This window comes from Eurosta solidaginis, chromosome 3 (assembly GCF_040869045.1).
Source record: "Eurosta solidaginis isolate ZX-2024a chromosome 3, ASM4086904v1, whole genome shotgun sequence".
NCBI lineage: Eukaryota > Metazoa > Arthropoda > Insecta > Diptera > Tephritidae > Eurosta > Eurosta solidaginis.
Window position 1 is genome coordinate 148,424,102 of NC_090321.1, and position 27,865 is coordinate 148,451,966.

The 27,865-nt window shown below is 37.8% G+C and overlaps 1 protein-coding gene across 6 annotated transcripts in view; it reads right to left on the reverse strand.

The window, feature by feature from the left end:
• Window positions 1–1,808: 1,808 nt before the first annotated feature.
• The window catches only part of Mid1, a 497,044-nt gene continuing 470,987 nt past the window's right edge, over window positions 1,809–27,865 (reverse strand). For all 6 annotated transcript variants that reach the window (XM_067773244.1, XM_067773248.1, XM_067773247.1 and 3 more), the window contains 3 exons: window positions 15,846–16,330; window positions 8,590–8,747; window positions 1,809–3,526 (listed from right to left, as the gene is read on the reverse strand). In XM_067773244.1, the coding sequence (XP_067629345.1) occupies window positions 1,941–3,526; window positions 8,590–8,747; window positions 15,846–16,330 (2,229 nt within the window). In that variant the 3' untranslated portion in view covers window positions 1,809–1,940. The remainder of the gene's footprint in view (window positions 3,527–8,589; window positions 8,748–15,845; window positions 16,331–27,865) is intronic.

Below are 27,865 nucleotides of genomic sequence, written 5' to 3' on the forward strand. Positions count from 1 at the left end.
AGCAAACCGACAAAAATTGCATTAGGAAAAAGTCCTTCAGCCACAAAAAAAAGTTACCGTTTCGAATCAAACACATCCATTTTCACATATTCTACAAAGCAAAAATATATCTAAATGTTCTATTTCGATAGATTTTTTAATTTATTCACGTTTGGCAAATAAAAATTTAGACTTAGAGTCATTGTGAATTCATACACGTGAAAAATATTTCAATTCCTCCATTCCATACATACCTGTCAAATAACAAGTCAGCCCAATTCTAAACAAAAATTCCTTGCGAGTTTGTTTACTTCTCATTTTCCTCCTATTCTGAACAATGTTCGAAAAAGCGGAAACCGGTTATGAGAGAAAAGTAGGTATTATGAATGTGAGTGAGAGGGAGATTTCTCTACCATTTCTTAGGAGTTTTTTCACTTGTTAAATTAAAGGGAATGCATCAAAATAGTTAAAGTAAATTGGTTATTTTAAGAAAGGACACTTATTTGTACAAATTTGAGCTATAATATGCACATTCTACCACAATATAATTTATTTTACGTCGAAAAGTAAATCATAAGCAACGGAAGAGCTCTTGGTATATTAGATGCACCCATCCAGAAATTTCGCAAGGATTTTTTAAGAAGGCTTGGCCGCCAGAAAATTGCTTTGCTGAATGGAAGCAGGCAACTCCAGAGGATTTGTGTTACCCCGCCGTCTTCTTCTCCTTACGCGCCTCTGTTGATGTTGCTGTGGCACCAATTCACTACTCATTTCAATGAATACTATATGAAATGCAGTACTCTGCATTGTTTATACTTTATTTCTTAATTTCAAAGGAATTCGCAACAATAACTAAGCTTTTCAATTTCTTAAACAAACTAAGAAATGCACAAAGAAATTTCATTTGACAAAAAAGCTGACTTCAAAAATTCGAAATTTATATTCCCTACTTATTGTTCTCCCTAGGAGAAAATAATTGGAGGAATTTTTCCGCGAGAACAAAATTCCGAGGGAATATTTAGAATTGGGCTGAATATCTGCAGGAAGAATGGCTATCGAGATTTAATTTTGTATGGTAAAAGTTAAAAGATTTAACGTTTAGCATATCTCCACCTAGAGCTTTATCTAAAAATATTTATTAAATCTCCATGAATTGTACGTTACCATATCTCTAATATTGAATTGATTGACGAAATGATTGAAGATTTAACATGAATCTTCTGCGTTACGAGATTTAATTGTGCATGATAAAACTTGCAAGATTTAGGTGTCAACTAAACTTCCTTAACCCCAACGCCATAGTCGTAACCATACGCATATCCATAACCATCTCCAATGTGATCGATTAATGATGCCTTAACCTAAAAATTGTGAAAATTTCATAAAAATGAAGAAAACGCAAAAAATTACAAACATATTCCACAAAAAATAAGTCACTTAGTCAAAACGTATCCAAAACAATGAATAAAATCTAAAAAAGTTATTAAATTCACCAACTCAAATATTTTTAGGTTATGGATATGGCGAGAAACCAAAAACCAATTGGTTGGCTATGGTATGGTTATGGCGTTAGCGTTATGATATGGCACCATTAATCGATTACATTGATTTCCATAAGGTAAGTTCGATCAGCTGTTTTATCTGGTTATGGCTTTATGGTATTTATAAGTCACCATTAATTGGCCCTTTAGCGTTAAATCCCTTCAGATGCCTAATTCTTGAATAAAGCTCTGAGTGGAAATATACCATAATGTTTTGTAATTCCGAGCTACAAGCTCGCCGAAAGTATATAGAACACACGAATACTTTTATTGCGAAAGATGTATTTAGTTATAGTGTTTTCCTAATCAAAATTGTATGGCTTTAAAATAATTATGCATTTATTGATGTTGAATATTGTGTATAATTAAGTACTAAAGTTGTATTGTTGTCACTCTTAAGAGAAATTCAATTATGATAAACTATAATATAACTGATGGTACTCGTTTAGAAGTCCCTGTGCTATCCCATATACACCAACACCACCGTCGCCACCAATCATTGATATTGAAGTTATAATAATAAATGAATTGAAATCTTTTGTCCATATTTGTGAACTGAATTCTGCCAATAATAGTTTTTTTATAACTACAGTTATAGTATATATAATTGCAATTAAATTTATTTTCATTTGATGTTATCGTTTGCATTATTCTGTTAATATGATTTTTATTGTTGTCAGTGATGGTAGCAATATTAAAATTTCTAATTATAGTACTCTCTTTCCTACGATAGATTTTGGTATTACTATTAAAATACAATTTGCTATTTAATCTAAATGTAATTTTATTATTATTTTCTATATTTAACTGAACGTATGCATTCTTTACGGAATCATTATATTTAGTACTTCTAATTCTTTTTTCTTTTCTGGGTTTTCCCTTCCGATACTTATCGGTCATTATATATGCGCTAATTGGTATTTTTCGATATTGGAGCAGATCTTTAATTCGATTTTGATTTCTTTTCCATTTTCGATTTCCCCATCTACGGTTGTTCTTGTTTCGAATCCTACATCTACTTCTGCTTATAACGAAATTCTTTTCCATGCAAAAATGTATGCGCCTCTCACAACTTTCAACGCAATGCTGGCTGCTATCGCTATCATGAATTCCTTTAATTAAATTCGTACATATCGGAGATTTAGGGAAGATGGTGGGCATTGACGGATCTTTGAATGAAAATCTGATTTCTTTGCTTTTACTAAATCCATGTTTGATGTCGGTGTCTGATGATGAGTGTTGCATATATTGTTTAGAGTGAAGCATTAAATGCCCGGATATATTTACTCCATGTATAACGGTATATTTTTCTTTGTGGCTCACACAAGATGACAGGGCGCTGTTATCAATATCGCCGAACTTGGTACAGTGTTGCAAATATTTTCGAAGGTGTTTCTGATTCGGATGGATTTGGGTTTTAAATTGCCTTGCTGCCGTTTGACTTGTGAGTAAACACAACATTGCGCTGAGCAGCAGCAACATATGGTGGCCAATCACATCATTTGGCATTGTGTTTTTTTGTGTGCGAATAGCCACCGCTGATGAAGCATAATACGGTATCGAACAGCGGCTTGTTATTGACGGTACGGGTGGGCAGTCGTCCGACAAAGCTACTACAGGCATATCGTCTGTATTTTCATCGTAAAAATAAATACCATCATAGAGGGCATAGGATGTTAGACGGTCTATTTGACCTGCAATAGCCGTTACGGAACTATTACTTAGCGCAATTGATATGCTGGTAGCAAGTTTATTCTGTGAACTATTTCTCAGTGATGCCTCTAAACGGGCATCCAGTCGATATTGACTGGTTGCCATGAGAGTTATATTGTGTAATCGCCGAGTTAAATTTCCAACGAGAATGCTTGCATCAGCTGCGCCCTTCACAAACTCACTACAGTAAGCGCAAACTCCATCAGAAATGTCATTACAATATCCATAACAACACCCTGCTGGACCATAACTTGACTTACGCAATTGTTCCCCCGTTTCCGGTATGCTTTGATCTAAAATTGAATAACGAAGTAATTACATGTAATTTACAAGGTAAGTGTAAGCAATGTTGCCACATTTTTTTTTCTTGATTTTATATTCCGCCAAAGAATTTGTTTCTACGCTTCTCCTCCAATTTGCGTGGTGCTACTTGTAAATGTGTCCCAAATTACCTAAATGTTTTAAACCGACTCGGAACAGCACACCTGCAAGCATACCTACATATGTATTTTCGCTTAGAAGCTTTTCACGGCTAAAATACACTCGGAGTACATGCCAAAGCGCTGCCGACGGGCGATCGGGCTTAAACAATTTGTTTTCTAATTGAAGCAACTTTTTTCTAAATATTTTGATACAGCTGTTCCCGGCCCATGAGCGCCACCGCCACACGACAACGGGCAGCCATAACAAGTAAGGAAGGCTAACTTCGGGTGTAACCGAACATTACATACTCAGCTGAGAGCTTTGGAGACAAAATAAGGGAAAGTCACCACGTAGGAAAATGAACCAAGGGTAACCCTGGAATGTGTATGTATGACATGGTCTGGTATTAAAGAGTATTTTAAAAGGGAGTGGGCCATAGTTCTATAGGTGGACGCCTTTTCGAGATATCGCAATAAAGGTGGACCAGGGGTGACTCTGTAATGTGTTTGTACGATATGGGTATCAAATTAAAGGTATTAATGAGGGTTTTAAAAGGGAGTGGCCCTTAGTTGTATATTTTTGAAGGCGTTTTCGAGATATCGACCAAAATGTGGACCAGGGTGACCCAGGACATCATCTGTCGGGTACCGTTAATTTATTTATATATGTAATACCACGAACAGTATTCCTGCCAAAGTTCCAAGGCCTTTTGATTTCACCCTGCAGAAATTTTTCATATTCTTCTACTTAGTATGGTAGGTGTCACACCCATTTTACAAAGTTTTTTTTAAATTTATATTTTGCGTCAATAAACCAATCCAATTACCATGTTTCATCCCCTTTTTCGTATTTGGTATAGAATTATGACATTTTTTTCATTTTTCGTAATTTTCGATATCGAAAAAGTGGGCTTGGTCATAGTCGGATTTCGGTGATTTTTTATACCAAGATAAAGTGAGTTCAGATAAGTATGTGAACGTGCGTAGTAAAGATATATCGATTTTTGGTCAAGTTATCGTGTTAACGGCCGAGCGGAAGGACAGACGGTCGACTGTGTATAAAAACTGGGCATGGCTTCATACGAGATATTAAATTTTTTGTTAAAATTTGACTTAAAAAAAAAAATGTTTAAGGTGGCGTGTTCTTCATCCGATTTTGTAAATTTTTATTCATTGCGCATATAGTAATAGGAGTAACGTTTCTGCCAAATTTCATCATGATATCTTCAACGACTGCCAAATTACAGCTTGACAAACCTTGATTTTACCTTCTTTTTAAAGTGGGCGGTGCCACGCCCATTGTAAAAATTTTACTAATTTTCTATTCTGCGTCATAAGGTCAACCCACCTACCAAGTTTCATCGCTTTATCCGCCTTTGGTAATGAATTGTGGCACTTTTTCGGTTTTTCGAAATTTTCGATATGGAAAGAGTGGGCGTGGTTATAGTCCGATATCGTTCATTTTAAATAGCGATCTGAGATGAGGGCCCAGGAACCTACGTACCAAATTTCATCAAGATACCTCAAAACTTACTCAAGTTATCGTGTTAACGGACAGACGGACGGACGGACATGGTTCAATCAATTTTTTTTCGATACTGATGATTTTTATATATGGAAGTCTATATCTATCTCGATTCCTTTATACCTGTACAACCAACTGTTATCCAATCAAAGTTAATATACTCTGTGTGCAAAGCACGCCCAAATCTGAAAGTTTTTTGGACTGCATATATTATATTATCAAATTTTTCTTAAAAATGAGATTTATCTGGCTCATATATTTGTTGTAGTATTTACATGCAAAATTATTTATCTGGCTCAGAATTTTTACGACGGGATGACGGATATTGTGGTGAATATAGCAATTCGATACATCACTATGCTGTTACTAAATAAATGAACAACACAAGTAAAGCAACCAGCCAAACATACATATAAACAGCGAAGGTAGCAGCAAAGAGAATATTTCACATTTATACATGTAGGTAGCAGCTATGATCAGAAGTTATTACTCACACATGCACACGCATATAACTAGAAGACAATATCAGATATATGTATAAAGGAGAAATAAGTAAACAGCTCTCCGTGAAAAGTCTTGACCTTAGACATGGCGGAACGATACAAGGTGGCAGCATGGAACAGGTGATTATAAACTTTTTTTATTTGATTTGATGCATCAACTTCCGGCGCAGTACGATTTTGACATTTGTCCATCGAATTTACAACAACAAAGTACTTGGGAATTTTATTTATGTTTGTAGGTATGTCACCATGCTGCCACCTTTTATCGTTCCGCTATGACCTTAGGAGAAATATACGAACGAGGCAACAGACAGTATAAAAGCAGCGCAAGCTGAGAAATAATGATTCAGTTTGATTTTAAACGTTGCCATCATAGATGAATGGATTTGCAACTCTTTGTTTCGAGAGAGTGCTGTCAAAATGCACATTTTTTATAACATTTGTCAGTGATGCCACTCCAAACAAGAATTAATAGATCTGAATATGGGGATTTTTGACATACATTTCGGCGATTATAGTTTCAATCATTTAAAAAAATGATAGTCGTAAAATATTCATTTCTTTAAACTCATTTTACAATAATACTACTAGTTGGAGTCAAATATAAACAAATCTAAGTAAAATTTACATTTTGATTAAAGTAATTAGTCAAATATTGTAACGCATTTAACTCACAGTGAAAACCATATATTCTTTTGAAATTTCAGTAAATCCGACCTATGATATAATTGTAACATCATTCAATGGTAGGGCCTATCCTACATGTCTGACGTTCCAGGTTCTGTGATCAAAATGGACTGGTTGAATCGGGACTTCATATTTACAAAACCTGTTTTAGCGATAACTTTTGATCGGGAAATAATATTTACCCTCCGCCTTCGAACTAATAATATTTACACTAAAACAAGTATTTTTATCCTTTTTCCCATAATTTTTGAACGCTATTCTACAGTTGTAGGTCAAACTAAAGTTTACCAAAATTTTTGGCACGTTTTTCGTTTTGGCTGGCACATTTTTTGTTCTGGCACCCGCTTCAGCTGGCGCGAGGGATTTATCTGTGATTGTTGCCAGCATCAACTAGAAAATAAATCCCTCGTGAGAGCGAAAATATGAGAGCGTAAACAAAAGATTCGTATCAATCTAATCTATGGTTGCCATTGAAGGACTCGAGTGTCGTAATTGTGAGGTACAACTACCAAGGCAGTGAAAATAAAGAATATGTTGCTATAATGCATGGCGGAACGATACAAGGTGGCACAGCTGATTATGAACTTTTTTTATTTGATTTGATACATCAACTTCCGGTGCAGTACGATTTTGACATTTGTCAATCGAATTTACAAAAACAAAGCACAAGGAACTTTTATTTATGTTTGTAGGTATGTCACCATGCTGCCACCTTGTATCGTTCCGCCATGCTATAATGAGTATTTGAGTTATTTATTCGACAGTTCAGAAATTCGAACGTTAACAAAAGCTGCAACATTTTTTGTTTTGTTCAAAAACAGTTTTGAGATTTCAGACTTATTTCTTTAGTTAAGTTTAAAATTTTAATCTTATAAAACTTAATAAGGGCTCTAGTATGTTGAAAGTTTTTTTTAGCACAAAAAGATTTGAAAAATGCTAAGCCCATTAATGGTTTAAAATTTAGGCTGCATCTTTTACCGGTGTATGTACCTAAAGACAAACTAAATTCATATACTTGGTGACTGTTTGATGACATGATTCAGTGGTCTTCAGGACAATGACAACATCGTTGAAAATTGGAAGTACAAAGGTGGATTTATTCACTGCTTAAGGCTTGATTTCCTCCAAAAGCGGTGCCGAAATGTTACGACCGCTAAAGAGCGCCCGGTATACTCACCGTTTTCAGTGGCACCGCTTTGTTACGGCAGACTAGTTATTCGCAAAATTTGTTTAAATCAAAAATGTGTTTTTTTTTTTATAAATAATTTCAATAATTTTAGAAAATATTCACCGCTTTGACAATAGCGGTGGAAAAAACAGTGATGAACGAGTTTCTACCGTCATAACGGCCGTAAAATTGTATGCCCTGCCGCTATATTACGTTACGGTGAAATTCACCGTCTTAGTTTCCACATAATTACTTTTACACTGCAACATTTTTGACAACCGCTCTGAGACAACTCGAGTGCAGACCTTATGGCCACAGCAGTATAGCGCCATCTAATATCGGGCAAACGGTATATATGTTCCCGTGACTGAGCTTCTGTGTTCATGTCCTGCGCTCGTCAGGTCAAGGCTACAGCTATTATGGGCGGCAGAGTTGCCAGATCTCGAGGCAACAATTAAGCTGGGTCCTAGAAAACTGCTAGTATTTGCCAAGAGTACGGAGTTATTCTATAACGTATGTCCTGGCACCTGACTGGGGTTCCTTCGTTTGGTCGTCAAACAAATTCTGGTAACACTATGGACACGTTCAGTCTATGTATGGTCTTTATTGACTGGCCAGTTCAACCTAATCTAACCTACCGCTATGTAGCGACCGCGGCACCGCTTTCGAGGAAACCAAGCCTTTAGGTTATTCGAGTTAGTTCGCTTTTGAGCATATGGCACCGGAAGTTTATATATAAGGCCATACATCTCATGGCATTTAAGTCACGCCGGAAGACGTCATTGATATTTTTACAAAAATGGTCCCGAATTGTCTGATTTTGTCTTGTACAGAACAATTCCTAAAAGCAATAAGCATCTAGTACTCAGTTTACATCACCCAAAATGTACTTTTTCATTTTTACAACTTTTTAGTTTTCTTTCCAAATATTAGTTTCTTTATATTTAATTTCGTGTGCACTAGTGTGAGTAAAGAACCCCACAATTTTGTAGCGAAAACCGGGAATATGGCAACACTGTTTACAAACAAACGAAATTGATAAATAACTTACCCAAGCAAAGAAATGTTGGTTCACCGGCGTATTGGGTTGGCAGCGCTGGAGCTCGATCAGCTGGAAGCAAATAAGGGCACTTCTGCTCAACTGTTTGGCAGACACTTAGGCAGGGTCGTATTCTCTTCCGCTTTCGAAATTGCACGCTTCGTTTAGATCTGTAAATGTTAAGGTCAAATTAAAAACGGCGAGAAACATTGCAAGAAGATCTTGATTATATAATAATAATAATTAGCCGCGATATACTTTAAAGGATATTAAGGCCGAGTTCGCACATGTGTTATGTCGACTCGAAAGGCATTAGATGATTTTCTACTGAGCGCCGAACCCAAAGGTATTTTTGTGTAGTGATTTTCTCCGTTTTGTATTTTGAACGAAAATATGAATAAGGCATTGACTAAATTTGGAAGTAAATATTCCCAGCAACTTTATTTGTGCTATTAGGTAATGTCATAAAAGAGCATTTCGTTGGCTACGTGAGCAAAAGTGCTAAGTCCACTTTTTATGAAAAGTGATAGGCGGTAAAGCTTAAAATACACCAACACTTTAGGCACGTATTGGCATATAGAGATATTTAAACGTGTTAGGTTCACATTTTGTTAAATGCAGTTTGTTACGACGGATTGTAAAAGTTTTGTGAAAAAGTTAAATATGTATATGTTGTTGTGGTAACAGCACTATGGCCTGTTCAATACTGGCTATCAGATTCATTTTACTGCGTCAAAAAGGTTGGGCCGTACAGGAATTGCTTTATGATGCATTGGTTTCTCATCACAGTTAAATAGATCATATAGACATCGGATTTGTCGAGGTTTAGTCTTGGAGGCAGTACGAGTAATGGCGAACTTGGCTTATGTTTTGCAGACAAAACGATATTTGCTCAACCAAAAAAAGAGGTTTTTGTTAGATAATATTACCTAATTGAGTTCAGCTTTTTCTCTGAAACTAATCATGTTGCTTATGTTTGCCCCTTGATGCTTTTAATAAAGGAATCAGGGAGGGTACTGATTAATACTTGAAAAATCGAACAAAGTGCATTCTCTATTTATGTACATGTCTAAATTTGTAGAGATATATTATTTTCATATACCAATTCCAAGAGCCTATCTCTCACTGACCGGTTATTTCTTTAAGATCATTACTTTCTTTCTTCTTGGATAAATTTATTCAGGTCCTAGTCTTTGTCAGTGCGATTAGCTTTATCTTCTTCTTATATGGATTCTAACAATTAGTTGATTGAAATTGTGTTATGTCCGCATCAACGAGATGATTGGCTTAGCCCCTAAGATCTGAAATATTTTGAAATTATTTGTTTATTTTATATCGATGGGTGAGCGCACACTTGTGCTACGTGCCTATTTGACCAAAACTGAGTTAACTGCATTTTCTGAAGCTTCAGCATCATGCCTACCTAGTGTGCATTTTTTGTAAGTGAGTTATCAAATATGACGGCTCAGAAGCCACTGGAAATATCTGTTAACGTTTTCTGGCACTCGCCTCTAAAAGACAAAATATGCTCTCCTGAAAACCTTTAAATTTGTCACTTATCACAAGTGTGAGCTCACCCATCGATATACTTAAACAATATATAGAAAATACTAACAAGAAAAATATTATAAAATAATAAAAAAAAATTTTAAGTTAAACGGTTTTATTGAAAACAATACTTACATGAAGTAATAATAATACTAAAAGCTACAAAATAATTAGGTGGTCCGAGGTACTAGTCATAACACTCCTCATCAATCTATGGCGTTGATCAGACAATTAAAGAAAAGCGTTGGGCGCGTGAAATTTCTAAAAATGTGAGGCGTAGCATAACCTGATTAAGGTTCAGTTGACCTTATATATATATGACTTTCAAAGAAATTTTACGCGTCCACCGCTTTTATTTAAGTGTGTGATCAACGCCATAGATTGATGAGGAGTGTGATGACTAGTACCTAGGACCACCTAATTATTTTGTAGCTTTTAGTATTATTATTACTTCATGCAAGTATTGTTTTCAATAAAACCGTTTAAGTTAAATTTTTTTTTTTAATTATTTATTTTTTCAAGTTTTTAGTCTTTTTTTAATTGCCACTTATTTATTTCTCATTCTATTTAGTTCATTTAGTGATTCATTATTACAAGGACTCTTTGCTGACAATTTGTTACAATTTAAGTCCTCAATACGTAATCCTTCCAAAGACTTTACTCGACTCTGCGCCACGTATGCTTGTCCCTCCTCTAACTCCAAAATATTTTGATGTCACTTCTACCGGACTGTATGTAATATTTGTTCCAAATATGAGCCAAATCGGACATCATAGGTCGCTTTCTATTCATGTATGTATTATGTGCCAAATATGGACCAAATCACACCACAAATACGATTTTTTTGAATATCTCAATCTTTTCGCCACCTAGCGGCGATTTTTTATAGGTCGCTTTCTATTCTTGTATGTATTACGTGTTCCCAATATGAGCCAAATCGGATCACAAATACGATTTTTGTAATATCTCGATCCTTGCGCCACCTAGCGGCGATTTTTTTCATAGGTCGCTTTTTGTTCTTGTATGTATTATATGTTCCAAATGGGTGTATAACTTAATCCCGACTTACAAAATCCCGAAAAACTAAATCCCGAAACACATAATCCCGACACGACCAAATCCCGACAAAAATCCCGACAACATGTAAATTGAGGACTTTAACATTTTTTATATATTTTGTCAGTATTTTTGAATAAGCTGGATTCAGTTTTCACTCAGTGATAAAACGATGCCATAAAAAATACACATCTTCGGTATTATTCTATTATTTTAGGCACTCCTTTTGCGTAGGCTACATTCGGCAGCGACTCATAAAAATAATCCTTAGCCGATCCAATCCGGCTGCGCCATGCACAGTAATTCTGCGTAGGACACCTTTCTGCATAGGCGGTCTTCGACCGCGCTTATAAAAAATAACCCTGGGCTACGCCATGCCAAGTCCGGGTGTGTGGTATAACCGTGGCTACCGCCACGGTGATGTCCTTTTGCATAGGCGGCCTTCGGCCGCACTTTAAAAAAATAACCCTTAGCCGATCCAACACCGGCTACGCGATCCACAGTATATCTGCGTAGAACACTTTACTGCGTAGGCGGCCTTCGGCCGCGCTTCATAAAAATAACCCTTAGCCGATCCAACACCGGCTACGCGATCCACAGTATATCTGCGTAGAACACTTTACTGCGTAGGCGGCCTTCGGCCGCGCTTCATAAAAATAACCCTTAGCCGATCCAACACCGGCTATGCGATCTACAGTATTTCTGCGTAGGCGGCCCTCTTTGATTCCACTGGCGTTATTGCACGTCGCATAAATTGTTACTAGTGTTACACTTTACCCTAAATCACTGTATATAACTTTATAATTTTAAATATGGTTTTAACATAAATACTTATCAGAAAAATGCCATTACTTCAAAAGTTATCGAAATAAATTTAGTTTGATATTTGCTACAAAAAAGAAATAATATATAAAATCTGAGCTGCTATTTTGGTAATTGCTGTAATTGAGGTAAATATATATGGCACGACCTGCAAACTAAAACCCATACTCATAACTTATTCAGGATAAATACTTTTACAGAGCAATAATGGACGAAGTGACTATTATAAAATCCAACAAAGGAGGAATCAAGCGCGGAGTTAATGGTTATATGTACCATGTAGACAAACAACGAGATGGCAGAGAGCATTGGTGTTGTGACAAACGCAAGACTAATTTCTTGATGGGAAGAGCAACTGCCTTAATTGATGGGAATGGAGAGCACACTTTAATTAATTCTAGTTTGGAACACAGCCATGATCCCTTTGCTGCTGATCTTGATGTTGGTAAGGCTGCCAATTCTCTTAAGACAAAGTCGTCAGATTCGATAGCAAAACCATGTCAGATAATTTCCACCATAACAGCCGAGTGCAAACAACATGGCAGAAATATATAGATCGCGACAAAAATTGCAATTAAGGAACCCACAATGCATTGAAGAGCTAGAAATACCACACCATTTAAAATATGTCAACGAAAAATTATTTATTTTGTCAGTGAAAAAATTAAATGGCCAGTGCATCATTTTAATGGCTAGTTTCGACAACATAAGTTTGCTCTCGAAATCCAATATATGGATTATGGATGGGACTTTTAAAGTTGTGCCATCATTACTAAGGCTAGTTTTTACCATTCAAGGGCGTATTGGTTCCGATAGCTGCATTGAAATAGTTATATTTCATAATAATTAGTTTATTGTTTAATGTCGGAGAAGACCGAACAGTGCTATTTTGAGTTCGTAAATGAACTCTTAAATGTTGCTTAAAGCCATAACATTACCCTTTAGCCCAACCTTATTCTTTCTGATTTTGAAAGAGTAAGCGTTAAAGTTTTTCAGTCATATTTTCCCGATGCCAAATATAAAGGTTGTTTTTTCCATTTTGGACAGATATTATGGCGTAGGGTTCCAAAAAGAAACTGGAAAGGAAATATGGAACGGATGAGGTTTTTGCACTTCAAATAAGACAACTAAAGGCTCTTGCTTTTGTTCCCGCTGATGAGATTCCAGAATATTTTGAAACTATTAACAATGGGAGCAAAGATTATTTGAAATTGGCAAATTTTTAGAAGACAACTATATATATGGAAAAGCATCAAAACGAGGAAATAAAATTCTTGCACCCATTTATTTGCCAAAATTTTGGTCAGTATATGATAACGTATTATTTAATCTCTCTAGAACTCAAAACAAACTGGCATAGTAGACTTTTTGCTTTAATTGGTCATGCAAAAACAAATATTTATAATTTAATTGAGAACTTAATTAAAGAACAAATAACAGTTGAAACAAAAATTGAAAATGTAAACGGGGGTGAAAAACAACCAAAAAGGCGATCTAATGAAAAAAAAAGAAAACTGTTTAAAAACATTACTTTTTGAAAAAGATAATTATTATAAAGAAGATTTTTTTTAAAAATTTAGCAAAACATTTGCTTCTACAATAAAGTCGTATTTCTTATATTATTTACTACATATATGTATTTGCATTATTAAGTTTTCTCTTAATTAATTTTCTCATGTACGTTGACTTGTAATTTCATAATCTGAATAAAATTTAGAAATAAAAATAATTTTATAAGTTTCTATTATTCTTCTAACAATTTTAACTAAAATTTGTTTAATTTTTGTAAATTTGTCTGGATTATGTGCTGTCGGGCGGCGGCCACCGTGGTGTGATGGTAGCGTGCTCCGCCTATCACACCGTATGCCCTGGGTTCGCACCCCGGGCAAAGCAACATCAAAATTTTAGAAATAATGTTTTTAAATTAGAAGAACATTTTTCTAAGCGGGGTCGCCCCTCGGCAGTGTTTGGCAAGCGCTCCGGGTGTATTTCTGCCATGAAAAGCTCTCAGTGAAAACTCATCTGCCTTGCAGATACGCAAATTGGAAGAGAAGCTCGGCCTTAGATCTCTTCGGAGGTTATCGCGCCTTACATTTATTTATTTTATTTTTATTTTATGTGCTGTCGGGATTTTGAGTTGTCGGGATACTGTGTTTTCGGGATTTCGTTATGTCGGGATTTTGTTATGTCTGGATTGTGTCTCGTCGGGATTTCTGAAAATTGTCGGGATTATGAGTTGTCGGGATTTTGAAAGTCGGGATTATGAGGTGCACTCGTTCCAGATATGAGCCAAATCGGACCACAAATACGATTTTTGTGAATATCTCGATCCTTGCGCCACCTAGCGGCGATTTTTTTCATAGATCTCTTTTTATTCTTGTATGTATTATGTGCTCCAAAAATGAACCAAATCGGACCACAAATACGATTTTTGTGAATATCTCGATCCTAGCGCCACCTAGCGGCGATTTTTTTCTTTTTATTGCATTGTCATCGGGTTCTGAACTATATTCCAAGTTTCAAGCTTGTAGGTTATCGGGAAGTTACTTCAATTTCAATTATAAAATTCGTTCACAACGACCGTGCATGCGGCCGTGCGGCCTGCCTGTCAAGTCAAGCTAAATAAAACCGTTTAAAAATAATGACCTTAGAACGTTTGCATACGAAGCCAACAATTTGTCTCTTTGCTGTTCGAATGCTCTGCATTTGTTTTTTTGAAACCAGTCAGTTGCAAATATTAGGACCGGCTAACAGTTTAAAGGTTTTTTACTTGTAGTAGTATTAAGTAGCAGTGATAGTTTAAAGAGCGGTTCCGATTTTCGAATCGATTTTGAGTTGAAACCGTTCTTAATATTCGTTTTTAACAACTTCGAAATCACTTGTTCAGGATACTCGAACTAAAATCTAAAAATTTCTAAAACAATTTTTGAAATCGAATTGAGAAAATGCCATAAAAAAGAGAAAATACTTGATTAGAAATCCGTCTATGCATTTTCGTGGCGTATATCAGTTTATTTTAACGATTGTATTCAACTAATTCTCTTTCCAAAAATAACAATTGGTACAAGGTGACTACACTGCGTGAATAACAGGGATGCAATTAAAAAAGCTTCCTCATAAAAAACATTCGGCATGAATTTTTTGTTTTCTAGCGAGTTAGTCGTCACTCATAGCAAACTAGTGGCTCTTATTATTATCTTTTCTCTTTGGCTCTAGACACATTTCTACTGATATTTTCTAAAGATGTTAAGAAACAAATTCACCCGGAAACTCTGTTTTGCTAAGAAATAATTGATTGTACATTCTTTTATACAGAAAAAGTGATATTTCGGAAGACAAACAAAGTTAAACATTTATTAAAATCAATTCAATTTAATTATTCTATGTGTATTGTGCGTAAATCATCATGCGTCAATTGTCAAATTTTCTTGTCTGGTCCTATTTCCACGCAAAAGAAATAAATCAAAATATTTCATTCACGTTTACTTAAGAGCTGCGTAGGGCTCTTTACTTGTAAACCTTTACAATAGATGGTTTCATAGTTTACTGTTATCGATCAGGAATCAATATTATAAAAACATATGCAGGTAGTTAAACCGCATATTTTGGAAATTTAAGTGGTTTTTTGCAAAAAGGACATTGGTTTATAAAGCAAAGCAACTGAGAGCAGATATGAAACTACAAAGAGCTGCTTTGCTTTTTTTAGTTGTCAGTACGGAAATTGTTTTGCTATAACATTTTGTTATATTTCCATAATTTTTTCCACCCATAGACGCCATACTTAATAGAGAAAAGTCTTCACGTCCAGCAATATTATTTTCATTTCTTATCATTGTACTTACCGCTTAATAATTTTTGATATCACTGGATCCTCGGTACCTGACTCCGCATTAATGGCAGTCGATATGAATATATTGGATTGTTTTGTATATGTATGTTGCCCCTGCCGCCATTCTTTTCCTTCTTGCTGGTTACATTTCCCATCCATGTTACGTTTACTTTGTTTCGGTGATGCCCCTTTGTAGTTGTTATTAGGTACATCGCTTTCAGTCGGAGAATAATTCGAAGATGTTAAATTTCGGTTGAGTTGGCGTTTCGTTCGTTGCGGTGCGTGCTCAACAGAATCAGCAGAATTAAGAAATGATCGGCGGATTTGATTTTTGGTGCTGATATCAACTAAGACTTCATCTTTATCTATTGTGTTTTCGCTGTTGATGATGTTTTTTAATTTACTGTTGCCCCGATTATTTCCTTGTGATTCTAAAATGTCGCTCTCTTCGGCAAAATAAGGTATCAAAGTACTACAGACCCAGCGTCGATAAGCTTCCTGGATGAAAAATAGAATTAATGATGTAGCAGAACTACCCGACAAAAACTGACATAAGAAATAAGGAATACTGGTTTCACTACTGCCAGATAAACCTTAGAATAAGTTGAATAAATCACATCATATGTCTTATAATAAGGTTTTGTTTTGGGCTTACTTACGCCACAAATAAGCCTTATCCCTAAGGTAAATAAAAATAAAAAAATAAACGTTTCCTAAAAATAAACAGAATGCGTGATAAATACTAACTGCTGTCGATGAATTTTCGCAACATTTTTAAGGAAACTACATTTTATTTTTATTTGAAAAATTAGGATGCTGATAAAACTAGTAAGTGCATCAACTTTTTATCGTTTCAAAAAATCATTTAAACACATAAATCCCATATTTCTCGCTGTCTGAGGACTAGAGATATACGCCGCCGCCGCCGATTTTTGTCGTTTTTCGCACGCCACCGCCGAATGTCAAAAATATCGGCGCGGCGGCGGCGTCCGGCGCGTTACTATATTTTCTACTCGTTTAAGACTGTTTAGGCCATTTATTGTTCATGTCGAAAATTGGTCGGATATGATCGAAAGTGGTATCAACGGATGCGCATCACTGCCAGTTATAAGAAACTATTTGCGAAATTTAACTCTTTCTAACTGTTCAAAAGTTATTTAAAAAACAGGCACTTTATAAGTTATATAATACATTTTTATGCTCACTTTGAACAATGAATTCAAATAAAATGACCAAAGGCGAATACGTTTTCAAATTGTGCTCAAGTTTGAAAAAAAGCAAATTACTCAAAAAAGCTGCCGATTTTTAAAAAAAAATTATATTGCGATTGGCTGAAAGAATAAGCGAAATCAGTGATGCAAAATCCTTTAGTAGGTTCTAGGGGCATAAACACTCCTTTGAAATGATTCATACCTCATACTTAAGTTGAGGATATATGTACGTATGAGAAGGGTTTGAAGAATCACTTGGGCTTACATTCAAACATTTGTAGTTTATTTGCGAAATTATAGAATAGCGTCTGAAATATTAATTTTGATTTTCACACTTCATCCTTCAATACCAAAGCCTACCGGTTTGTTATTTCCTAAAGTAGGAGGCCCTATCCAAAACTAGTCCCTTGGAGTGTGTCATGTATATAACTTCGCTAACACAGCACTAGGCACTTTTCCAATTAAAAAGAGGGCACACGGGGGTTTTGTTAAATTGGTATATGTAGATGAATTTAATTGAATTTAATTGTTATTTAAAACAAAATTAAAGAGCAAGATTTGCGCGACGGCGGGCGATAAACTATAAAAAATCGAGGCTAACGTTGCTGGCACGATGCGTGTTGCAGGGCGGTTTTAGATAAACTAAAAAAAACCAATTGAGAGTGAGCGCGGTGGTGGTTGGCAAGCCACAGCTGAGCTGCACTGCCTGCGCTTGGCCGCACTGGCCGGGTGCTGCCAGACGGAGGGGGCGGACTTAGTCCGAAAACTCGATCATGTCTTCAACATGCCCCCCCCCTCCCCCCGCCTGACGCGTTGATGGGTTAAGGGCGGCATCAACCCTGTCCAGGGCCGCCCGTGTCTCGGCTACCAATTGTCGTATTCGGTCGTCGCGCTGTCTAGCCGACCGGCTTTGAATTGCCCGTTGGCGATGTTGGGCTGTTGCGCGCTGTGGTCCGCTGTCGGTGCGACGCCGGTTGGTGGGCGTACGTCGAGCTCGGTGTAGGAGCGTGTGATGGCCGAGGGAGCATTTGCGGCAGCTTGATTTTGAGTCACATGCCCCGGTGCTGTGCGACACTGCCAGACAGTTGATGCAGTACCGGTGGTTCCTCGCGCACTCGTAGCGCTCCTCCGGCTTCATCGCGACGAACGCCTTAACGCGTGTCGCTGGCCACACAGCCGACATTTTGGCATCTCCGTACGTCTGCGGGTCCTGTAAAGACAAGAAAAGAAAAATATGTATTTTTCAAAAAATGGGTTAGAAAAATACGTTGGTGAGGGTAGCTTAGATATCTTTCCAGATTGCTAGGGGCATGAAGCAGAGGGTACCAGAGGTAGGGTTGGCACTACTAGGCAGTTGGTAGCATGCACAGTTTGGCAATATTTCGGGTTATTATTCCGTTTTGGGTTTTGAGTTCCACAACTCGAACATGGCTATCCGATCCAGGGTGTAAAGTGATTACCCGTCCCAAACGCCATTCGTTCGGGGGTAGTAAATCATCCTTTACCACGACTAAATCTCCAACTTGAATATTGAGTTGAGGGCATTTCCATTTGTACCGCTTATGCAGCTCCTTGAGGTACTCGTTCTTCCATCGTGTGCTGAACTGGTGGTGAAGCACTTTCAGTTTCTGCCATTTGTTGACCAAGGTGAGGTGCTCTGCAGTTGGCTCCGGTAACGAAAAGAGCGGCGCGCCACGTAGGAAATGCCCTGGGGTTAGGACTAGGGGATCCATTGGATCTTCGGACATAGGGGAGAGCGGTCGGGAGTTGAGGACCGCCTCTATGCCTACTAAGAGGGTAGTAAGCTCTTCGAAGGAGAACTTCTGGTTTCCTGCTACTTTCGTAAAGTGTATCTTGAAGCTTTTCACGGCCGCTTCCCATAGACCACCCATGTGGGGAGCATATGGTGGGATGAATTTCCATGAGAATCCGTGAGTTGCATACTTTTCTGCGACGTCTGTAGCGACTTCCTTGAGGAATGTGGTGAATTCTCTTCATAATCCGCGTTGTGCGCCGACGAACGTCTTTCCGTTGTCAGAATATATCTGGTGGGGTAGGCCACGGTTGCCAGTGAATCGGACAAAGGCTGCGCTGAAGGCATTCGTGGTGAGATCAGAGCATACTTCTAAGTGAACAGCCTTTGTGGAAAAACAGACGAACACACAAACGTAAGCTTTCACATACGAAGCTCGGCGAAGGGAAGAAGTTTTTACCAAAAATGGTCCGGCAAAGTCGACTCCTGTTGTATGGAAGAGTAGAGAATATGTTGGCCTCGCGGGTGGCAAGGGTGCCATTATCTGCGTTTTCATCTGCTGTTTGTAGATGGTGCAGGTTTTGCAGTGGAAGATGAGCTTTTTGACCTTTTTCTTCAAACGTGGAATGTAGTACTGTTGCTGTACCATTCGGATCATCAGCTGTTTGTCGGCGTGCAGCAGGTTCGAATGGAGGAAGTCCAACAGAAGAGAACAAAATCGAGAGTTTTCGGGTATGATAATTGGGTGCCGCTCATTAAAGCTATAAGTGGCATATGCTAACCTTCCAGAAACTCGCATGATTCCTGAGTCATCTAGGATGGGGTTTAATGTCAGAAGGGTGTTCTTTTTGGGTAAGGGTCCTGACGTTTGAAGCAGCTCTATCGTATCTCCGTAATAATTTCGTTGAGTTTGAGTGATGATTTTGATTTTGGCACCATTCACTTCGGCATGGGTGACGTTGAGCGTATCTGGAACTTCTAGTTTTCTTGCTTTTCGGATAAACCGCAACATATAGGCCACGATGAATATAAGCAATGACGAAAAACGGTCGAGTATGTCTATATTTCCTTCCTGCAGGGTGTGGAATACTTCCACATGTCGTTGTTGGGGGGGAGTTGGGTGGTGATAAATATCCTTTGGCCACGAAGTTGATGGATTGATAAGCCAATTAGGTCCTTCCCACCATAATGGACATTGGACTAAATCCTGAGGCTTGCAGCCTCGAGTGCCCAAATCCGCTGAGTTATCCTTACTGGAAACGTGCCTCCAAGTGGCGTTGTCGACGTTCTTAAGAATTTCAGAGGTTATGTTGGCGACATACGTTTACCAGGTATGGGGTGGTTTTTCTAACCAGGCCAGTACGATGCCAGAATCGCACCAGAGAATAAGTTCGTGTTGGGGTAGATTCAGCTCACTTCGCAGCTGTTTCACTAACATGGAGAGTAAAACTGCTCCACAGAGTTCCAACCGTGGAAGACTCACGGTTTGGAGGGGTGCTACTTTGCTTTTAGCAGCTAGCAAATGGGATGAAAAACTATTTTCATGGGTTTGTACTCGTAAATATATACAGGCACAAAATGCTTTTTCTGAAGCATCTGAGAATCCATGCAGCTGGATTAGTTTATCGGGGGAATACTGTACCCACCTAGGGATTTTAATGTCTCTGATATGAGGTAAATTTTCATAAATTGAGGTCCATTTTTGGAGAGCTCCGGGCTTCACGTCTTCGTCCCAATCCGTTCCTTCCATCCAGAGTTGTTGCAGCAACATTTTTGCAAGAATCATTATTGGTGAAAGCCATCCGGCGGGGTCAAACAGTTTTGCAACTGCTGATAAAATCTGCCTTTTTGTAGTCGTGTTTTCTGCTGATGGCGGATCATACGTGTAGGTGAAGGTGTCGGTTAGCGCGTTCCACTGAATTCCAAGGGTTTTTGTGGAACTCGAATCATGGAATTTAAGGAAGTCGACGTCTAGCAAATCAGGGTCGGGAACGGGTTTTAAAATTTCAGGGTGATTTGCCGACATATTCCTCAAAGAGAACCCTGCCGATTTTAAGGCTTCGATAACTTGAGTCATAGAGTTCAAAGTGGACTGTATATTATGACCGCCTGACAAAATATCATCAACATATGTTTCGTTTAATAAAATGTTTTTAGCGAGCGGATATTCGTCTTGACAGTCGTGGGCGAGTTGGTGTAGGGTTCGAATCGCCAAATATGGCGCGCAATTTACACCAAAGGTAACTGTTTTTAGTGGAAAATCTTGTATCGGCAGAGTTGGGTGTTTCCGAAAAACGATTCGATGAAAATCTTTATCTTCTTCATGGATGAGTATTTGGCGATACATTTTCTCAATATCGCCGTTGAAAACAAACTTTAAGTATGACGAGCATTAAGTCATTTTGTTGAATGGGGCCTGTATGAAGCACGTCGTTCAACGAGTTGCCAGAATGCGACATTTTTGATGCGTTGAAGACGACTCGCACTTTTGTGGTTTTGCTGTCGGGTTTTATGACAGCATGATGGGGTAGATAAAATGATAAATATTTACCATCTCTAATTATCTCTTGTTGGGAGGCGGGTTCCATATGATCCATGGTTAAATATTCATTGAGGACTTCAAAATATTTGTCTCTTAATTCGGGTTTTCTTTCGAGCGTGTGTTCGATGCTGATGTACTGCTGTTGTACTGCGGGTCGTGAAAGACCGAGTGCCAGATTGGCTGGAAATTCCGATTTGAATGGTAGTTTGACTCTGTAGCGTCCATCTTCCTCACGAATTGTGGTTGTCCGGTAGAGTGCTTCACAGTATTCATCATCTGCTGATCGTGGTTGGGTTTGGTGAACTTCTTCCTGTTCCCAAAATTGTCTCAAAAGTTAATTGATGGGGTCATCGGTGCATTCCGTGACATGAGTGCTGAAGGTTGATACCTTTTCAGCTACAGGACCGCTTAATATCCATCCGAATATTGTGTTTTGGGCAAGTAATGTTCCACTCACATTTCGTAGGAGCCCTTCGGTGAGGATTTGCGGGGTGATATCGCTGCCGATTACCACATCGATTTTCTTCGAGATCGATGCTTGAAACTCTGACTGTGGGCAGGAACTTAGTTAGTTTCGGCAAAATTATTGCTTGTGCGTCTATCATTTGGGTTAAGTCTGCTGAACAGAATGTTATCTGGCAGACTTTATTGGCATTTTTCACAACCGTTCCACCCATTCCAGATATCTGGTGGAGAGACCCTTTTGTGGGTAGACCAAGAACCTTTTGTATACGGGATGATACAAAAGTTGTTTGTGAACCTTGGTCTATTAGGGCACGAATTTTATGAAATTCGCCAGCAAAGTATACTGATACTATTGCTGTGGGTAGTAGGGTGGTTCCATGATTACTCGAGAAGAGTGAAGAAACCGGGTTTTTGTCTTGAGACTGTTGGGAGGAGGTGGCTCTTGCGGCGGCTTTCGATGTTGAGGCTCGCTCATCGTCCGTTCTCCTAGGGGTGCCGGCTTGGGCTTTTTTAGCTCTGGGGTTTGGTTGTGATTGTTGGGGTTTGGGCTGCAAATGCAGTAGCGAATGATGACGCTTTTGGCAATAAACGCACGTGAAACTACTTTTACATTCGTTCTTGGGGTGTGACGTTGATAAACAATTTTCACAGTAACTATTTTCTCTCACAGATTTGATTCGGTCTGATACGATAAGTTCCCAAACCTGATGCAAGATTTGACTGCGTGGTATTGGTTGCATAATCTACACGAAGCCGTTTTATTGAACTCCGTATGATATGCATGGGTTCTATTATTGTTAGATTGGGTCGAGTTTTGATTCACCGTTCGTGGTGTAAAACTAGAAAATTGGGGTTTCGCCTTGCCTGGTCTGTAGGTACTTAGTCTTTCTACTACCTCGTATCTACTGGTGAGGAATTTATTCATGTCCTCCCATAGGGGCAGCTCCTTCCGGGAGCTGAGGGATTGTTCCCATAGTGAAAGGCTTTCACTGGGCAGCTTTGATGAGCACAGATAAACGAGGATCGGGTCCCAGTCCATTGTCGGGATTCCTTGGGTGTTTAAAGTTGACATGCAATTGTTGATTGTTGTCTGCATCTTCTGGATTTGTTCTCCGTTTTCTGTGAATATTGGGGGCAGGTTGAACAGCGTCTTTAATTGATTGTCGACGAGTATCCTTTTATTTTCGTACCTCGATCTAAGTGCTTCCCAGGCAAGCTCGAAATTATCATCGCTCAGTGGGTATTGTTTTACAATAAGTCCTTCTTGCCCTTTAGTTTTCAGGCGTAGGTGGTATTTTTGAGCGGGTGATAATTAAGGGTGGTTTTTATAGACTGCCGTGAACATATCTCTAAAGGATGGCCAGTCTTCGTATCCACCATGAAATACTTCGGTGTCGCATGGTGGTACTTTTAAATAAAAACCGTTTGCGTTTGAATTGTTCTAGATCGGAAAGTCTAAAATTGAGGGATTTTTAGAATTTCGGGTCCGTACTTTTGACGGAGGGAATATAAATATGGATATATAATGGGTACCGAGAGTACTTACTCAGACATTTTTTCTATGTGAACTGTGTGTTACTTGTGGGTTTTTGTGCTGTCTTTTAGCCTTTGTTGCAATTTGCTCCTCGATGATGTTGTGTTATTCCTCCTTGTTGTTGTGATGTCGATGCGTTTTTTTCTCCACTTAAGTTTTTCAAACAAAAACAATTTTTTTTTTGCACTTGTTTTTAAACAAATTTTCTCCTCTTTTTTCAAATGTATGTTTTCCTCGTTAATTTTTGTTTTTTCCCTCTGAAAAATTCCTTTTTTTTTAAATAATTTAATTTTTTCAAATGTATTTTTCTTTCTAAAAAATTCTTTTTTTTTTGTTTCCACCAAACTTCTTTTCTTAGAATTATATTTTTTTCTTCAATATTTTCTGATTTCTCAATTTTTCCTAGGTTTTACTTTTCCAAAATTTTCCTTTTCCTCACAAAACTTTCCACTTTTTCCAACTTTTTGTCACACCTTGATGTGTGTTTTAGTTATTTTATGTATTTATGTATTTTTTTTTTGTAATCTAGCGCTTTTATTTTTTATAAATTAAATATTCCATGTTCACATTTGTGTTGTATTTGTATGTAAACCAATTTTTCTAATAATTTTTCTAAGCACTTTAGCTTTTTAGCACTTTTTTGGTTTTTTCTGAAAAATTTTTCTTTTTTTTTTTCTTTAATGTGCACTTGTATGTCTTTTATATGTTTTTGCTTGTACAACACTTACTTTTGTGTTAATAAAAATTGTTTGATGTTTGGTGAAGTGTGTAACTTTTTTGTTCTCACCACCCTTCGTGTTTTTAGGTACACCAGTGTATGTATGTTTTTCAACTTATTTTAAATAAATTTGTTTACCACTTTTTTAGTTGTTTATGTCCGTGCCGAACCGTATGTAAATTGTTTTTTTTTTTATTTGTTTATTTTTATTTTTGGTCGCTGGTGTTTTTTGGCCGCGAAGGACCATGTCATGTATATAACTTCGCTAACACAGCATTAGGCGCTTTTCCAATTAAAAAGAGGGCACACGGGGGTTTTGTTAAATTGGTATATGTAGATGTATTTATATTGTTGTTATTCACAATTTAAACTTTAACATATATAAACAAAGTTATAAAATGAATTTAATTGTTATTTAAAACAAAATTAAAGAGCAAGATTTGCGCGACGGCGGGCGATAAACTATAAAAAATCGAGGCGAACGTTGCTGGCAAGATGCGTGTTGGCGGGCAGTTTTAGATAAACTAAAAAAAAACCAATTGAGAGTGAGCGCGGTGGTGGTTGGCAAGCCACAGCTGAGCTGCACTGCCTGCGCTTGGCCGCACTGGCCGGGTATTGCCAGACGGAGGGGGCGGACTTAGTCCGAAAACTCGATCATGTCTTCAACAGAGTGAATCACATTGATTATAGCCTGTCAACCAAGTTTAAATATCACCTACACGTTACGGCTCCTGTTGCAAAGGTGAATGCGTAGGCACATATATTTACCAGGTGAGGCTTTTTCCTTCGCAAGAACATTCAGAGTGGTGGGGCAAAAGCTTTCCCAAGACAGTCGAACTAATGAGAGTCATGAATATTAAAAGACCATTAATAGCAACCGTAAGTGGTCTTTGTGCGTGGCCAACAAGGAGCCACAAATGATTTAAAGCAATTTTGTTCGCGACGATTATGAGTTAACCCCAGGTGATACTACGCTTTTCACGAGATATAAAGACAAAAGTGTGACCATTTTATGTATCTCTATTTCTTTTCAGCAGACGCAGCAATTCCAAAGACCGGGGTTGTGTTGGAATCCTCTCTGGGTAGGTGAACGAGGGCAATCCCTCCGCGAGGAGCTACTCCTGAAAATGGTTGAACGATCTGCGAGATTTTGAGGCAAAACCCCGGATGTTTCCGAAATGGCAAAACGTTGGTTTCTTAAATACATACAAACAAAACCTTTCCCTAAATATTATTTTTTAAACAGAAAAATCAAGATTTTTAAAGTAAGAACATCGGCGTACGCCGTTATATTATAGAGCCTGCGCCGCTGCCGCCGATAAAGTGATCGGCGTAACCTCTACTGAGGACATAGTATATTTTGTTTTTGGTATATTTTGTTCTTATACTCAGTTGAGCAGAGCTCACAGAGTATATTAACTTTGATTGGATAACGGTTGGTTGTACAGGTATAAAGGAATCGAGATAGATATAGACTTCCATATATCAAAATCATCAGTATCGAAAAAAAATGTGATTGAGCCATGTCCGTCCGTCCGTCCGTCCGTTAACACGATAACTTGGGTAAATTTTGAGGTATCTTAACGAAATTTGGTACGTAGGTTCCTCGGCACTCATCTCAGATTTCTATTTAAAATGAACGATATCGGACTATAACCACGCCCACTTTTTCGATATCGAAAATTTTGAAAAATTGAAAAAGTGCGATAATTCATTACCAAAGACGGATAAAGCGATGAAACTTGGTAGGTGGGTTGAACTTAAAACGCAAAATTGAAAATAAGTCAAATTTTGGACAATGTGCGCGGCACCGCCTACTTTTAAAAGAAGGTAATTTAGAAGTTTTGCAAGCTGTAATTTGACAGTCGTTGAAGTTATCATGATGAAATTTGGCAGGAACTTTACTTTTATTACTATATGTATGCTTAATAAAAATTAGCAAAATCGGAGAACGACCACGCCCACTTAAAAAAAAAATTTTTTAAGTGAAATTTTTACAAAAAATGTAATATTTTTACAGTATATAAGTAAATTGTCAACATTCAACTCCAGTAATGATATGGTGCAACAAAATACAAAAACGAAAGAAAATTTCAAAATGGGCGTGGCTCCGCCCTTTTTCATTTAATTTGTCTAGGATACACTTAATGCCATAAGTCGAACAAATATTCACCAATCCTTGTGAAATTTGGTAGGCGCATAGATTCTAGGACGATAACTGTTTTCTGTGAAAAAGGGCGAAATCGGTTGAAGCCACGCCCAGTTTTTATACACAGAAATCGTCTGTCCTTCCGCTCGGCCGTTAACACGATAACTTGAGCAAAAATCGATATATCTTTACTAAACTCAGTTCACATAATTATCTGAACACACTTTGTATTCGTGTGAAAAATGGCCGAAATCCGACTATGACCACGCCCACTTTTTCGATTTCGAAAATTACGAAAAATGAAAAAAATGCCATAATTCTATACCAAATACGAAAAGAGGGATGAACCATGGTAATTGCATTGGTTTATTGACGCAAAATATAACTTTAGAAAAAAACTTTGTAAAATGGGTGTGACACCTACCATTATTAAGTAGAAGAAAATGGAAAAGTTCTGCAAGGCGAAATCGAAAGCCCTTGGAATCATGGCAGGAATACTGTTCGTGGTATTACATATATTATTAAATTAGCGGTACCCGACAGATGATGTTCTGGGTCACCCTGGTCCACATTTTGGTCGAAATCTCGAAAACGCCTTCACGTATACAACTACCACAACTCCCTTTTAAAATTCTTATTAATACCTTTAATTTGACACCCATATTGTACAAACACATTACAGAGTCACCCCTGGTCCACCTTTATAACGATATCCCGAAAAGGCGTCCACCTATAGAACTAAGGCCCACTCCCTTTTAAAATACTCATTAACACCTTTCATTTGATACCCGTATCGTAAACAAATTCTAGAGTCACCCCTGGTCCACCTTTATGGCGATATCTCGAAAAGGCGTCCACCTATAGAACTAAGGCCCACTCCCTTTTAAAATACTCATTAACACCTTTCATTTGAAACCCATATCGTACAAACAAATTCTAGAGTCACCCCTGGTCCTCCTTTATATCGATATTTCGAAAAGCCGTCCACCCATAGAACTAAGGCCCACTCCCTTTTAAAATACTCATTAACACCTTTCATTTGATACCCATATTGTATAAACGCATTCTAGAGTCATCCCTGGTCCACCTTTATGGCGATATCTCGAAAAGGCGTCCACCTATAAAACTAAGGCCCACACCTTTTTAAAATACTCATTAACGCCTTTCATTTGATACCCATATCGTACAACCAAATTCTAGAGTCACTCTGGTCCACCTTTATGGCGATATCTCGAAAAGGCGTCCACCCATAGAACTAAGGCCCACTCCCTTTTAAAATACTCATTAACACCTTTGATTTGATACCCATATCGTTCAAACAAATTCTAGAGTCACCCCTGGTCCACCTTTATGGCAATATCTCGAAAAGGCGCCCACCCATAGAACTAAGGCCCACTCCCTTTTAAAACATTCATTAACAACTTTCATTTTAAACCCATATTGTACAAACGCATTCTAGAGTCACCCCTGGTCCACCTTTATAACGATATCCCGAAAAGGCGTCCACCTATAGAGCTAAGGCCCACTCCCTTTTAAAATACTCATTAACACCTTTCATTTGATACCCATGTCGTACAAACAAATTCTAGAGTCACCCCTGGTCCACCTTTATGGCGATATCTCAAAAATGCGTCCACCTATAGAACTAAGGCCCACTCCCT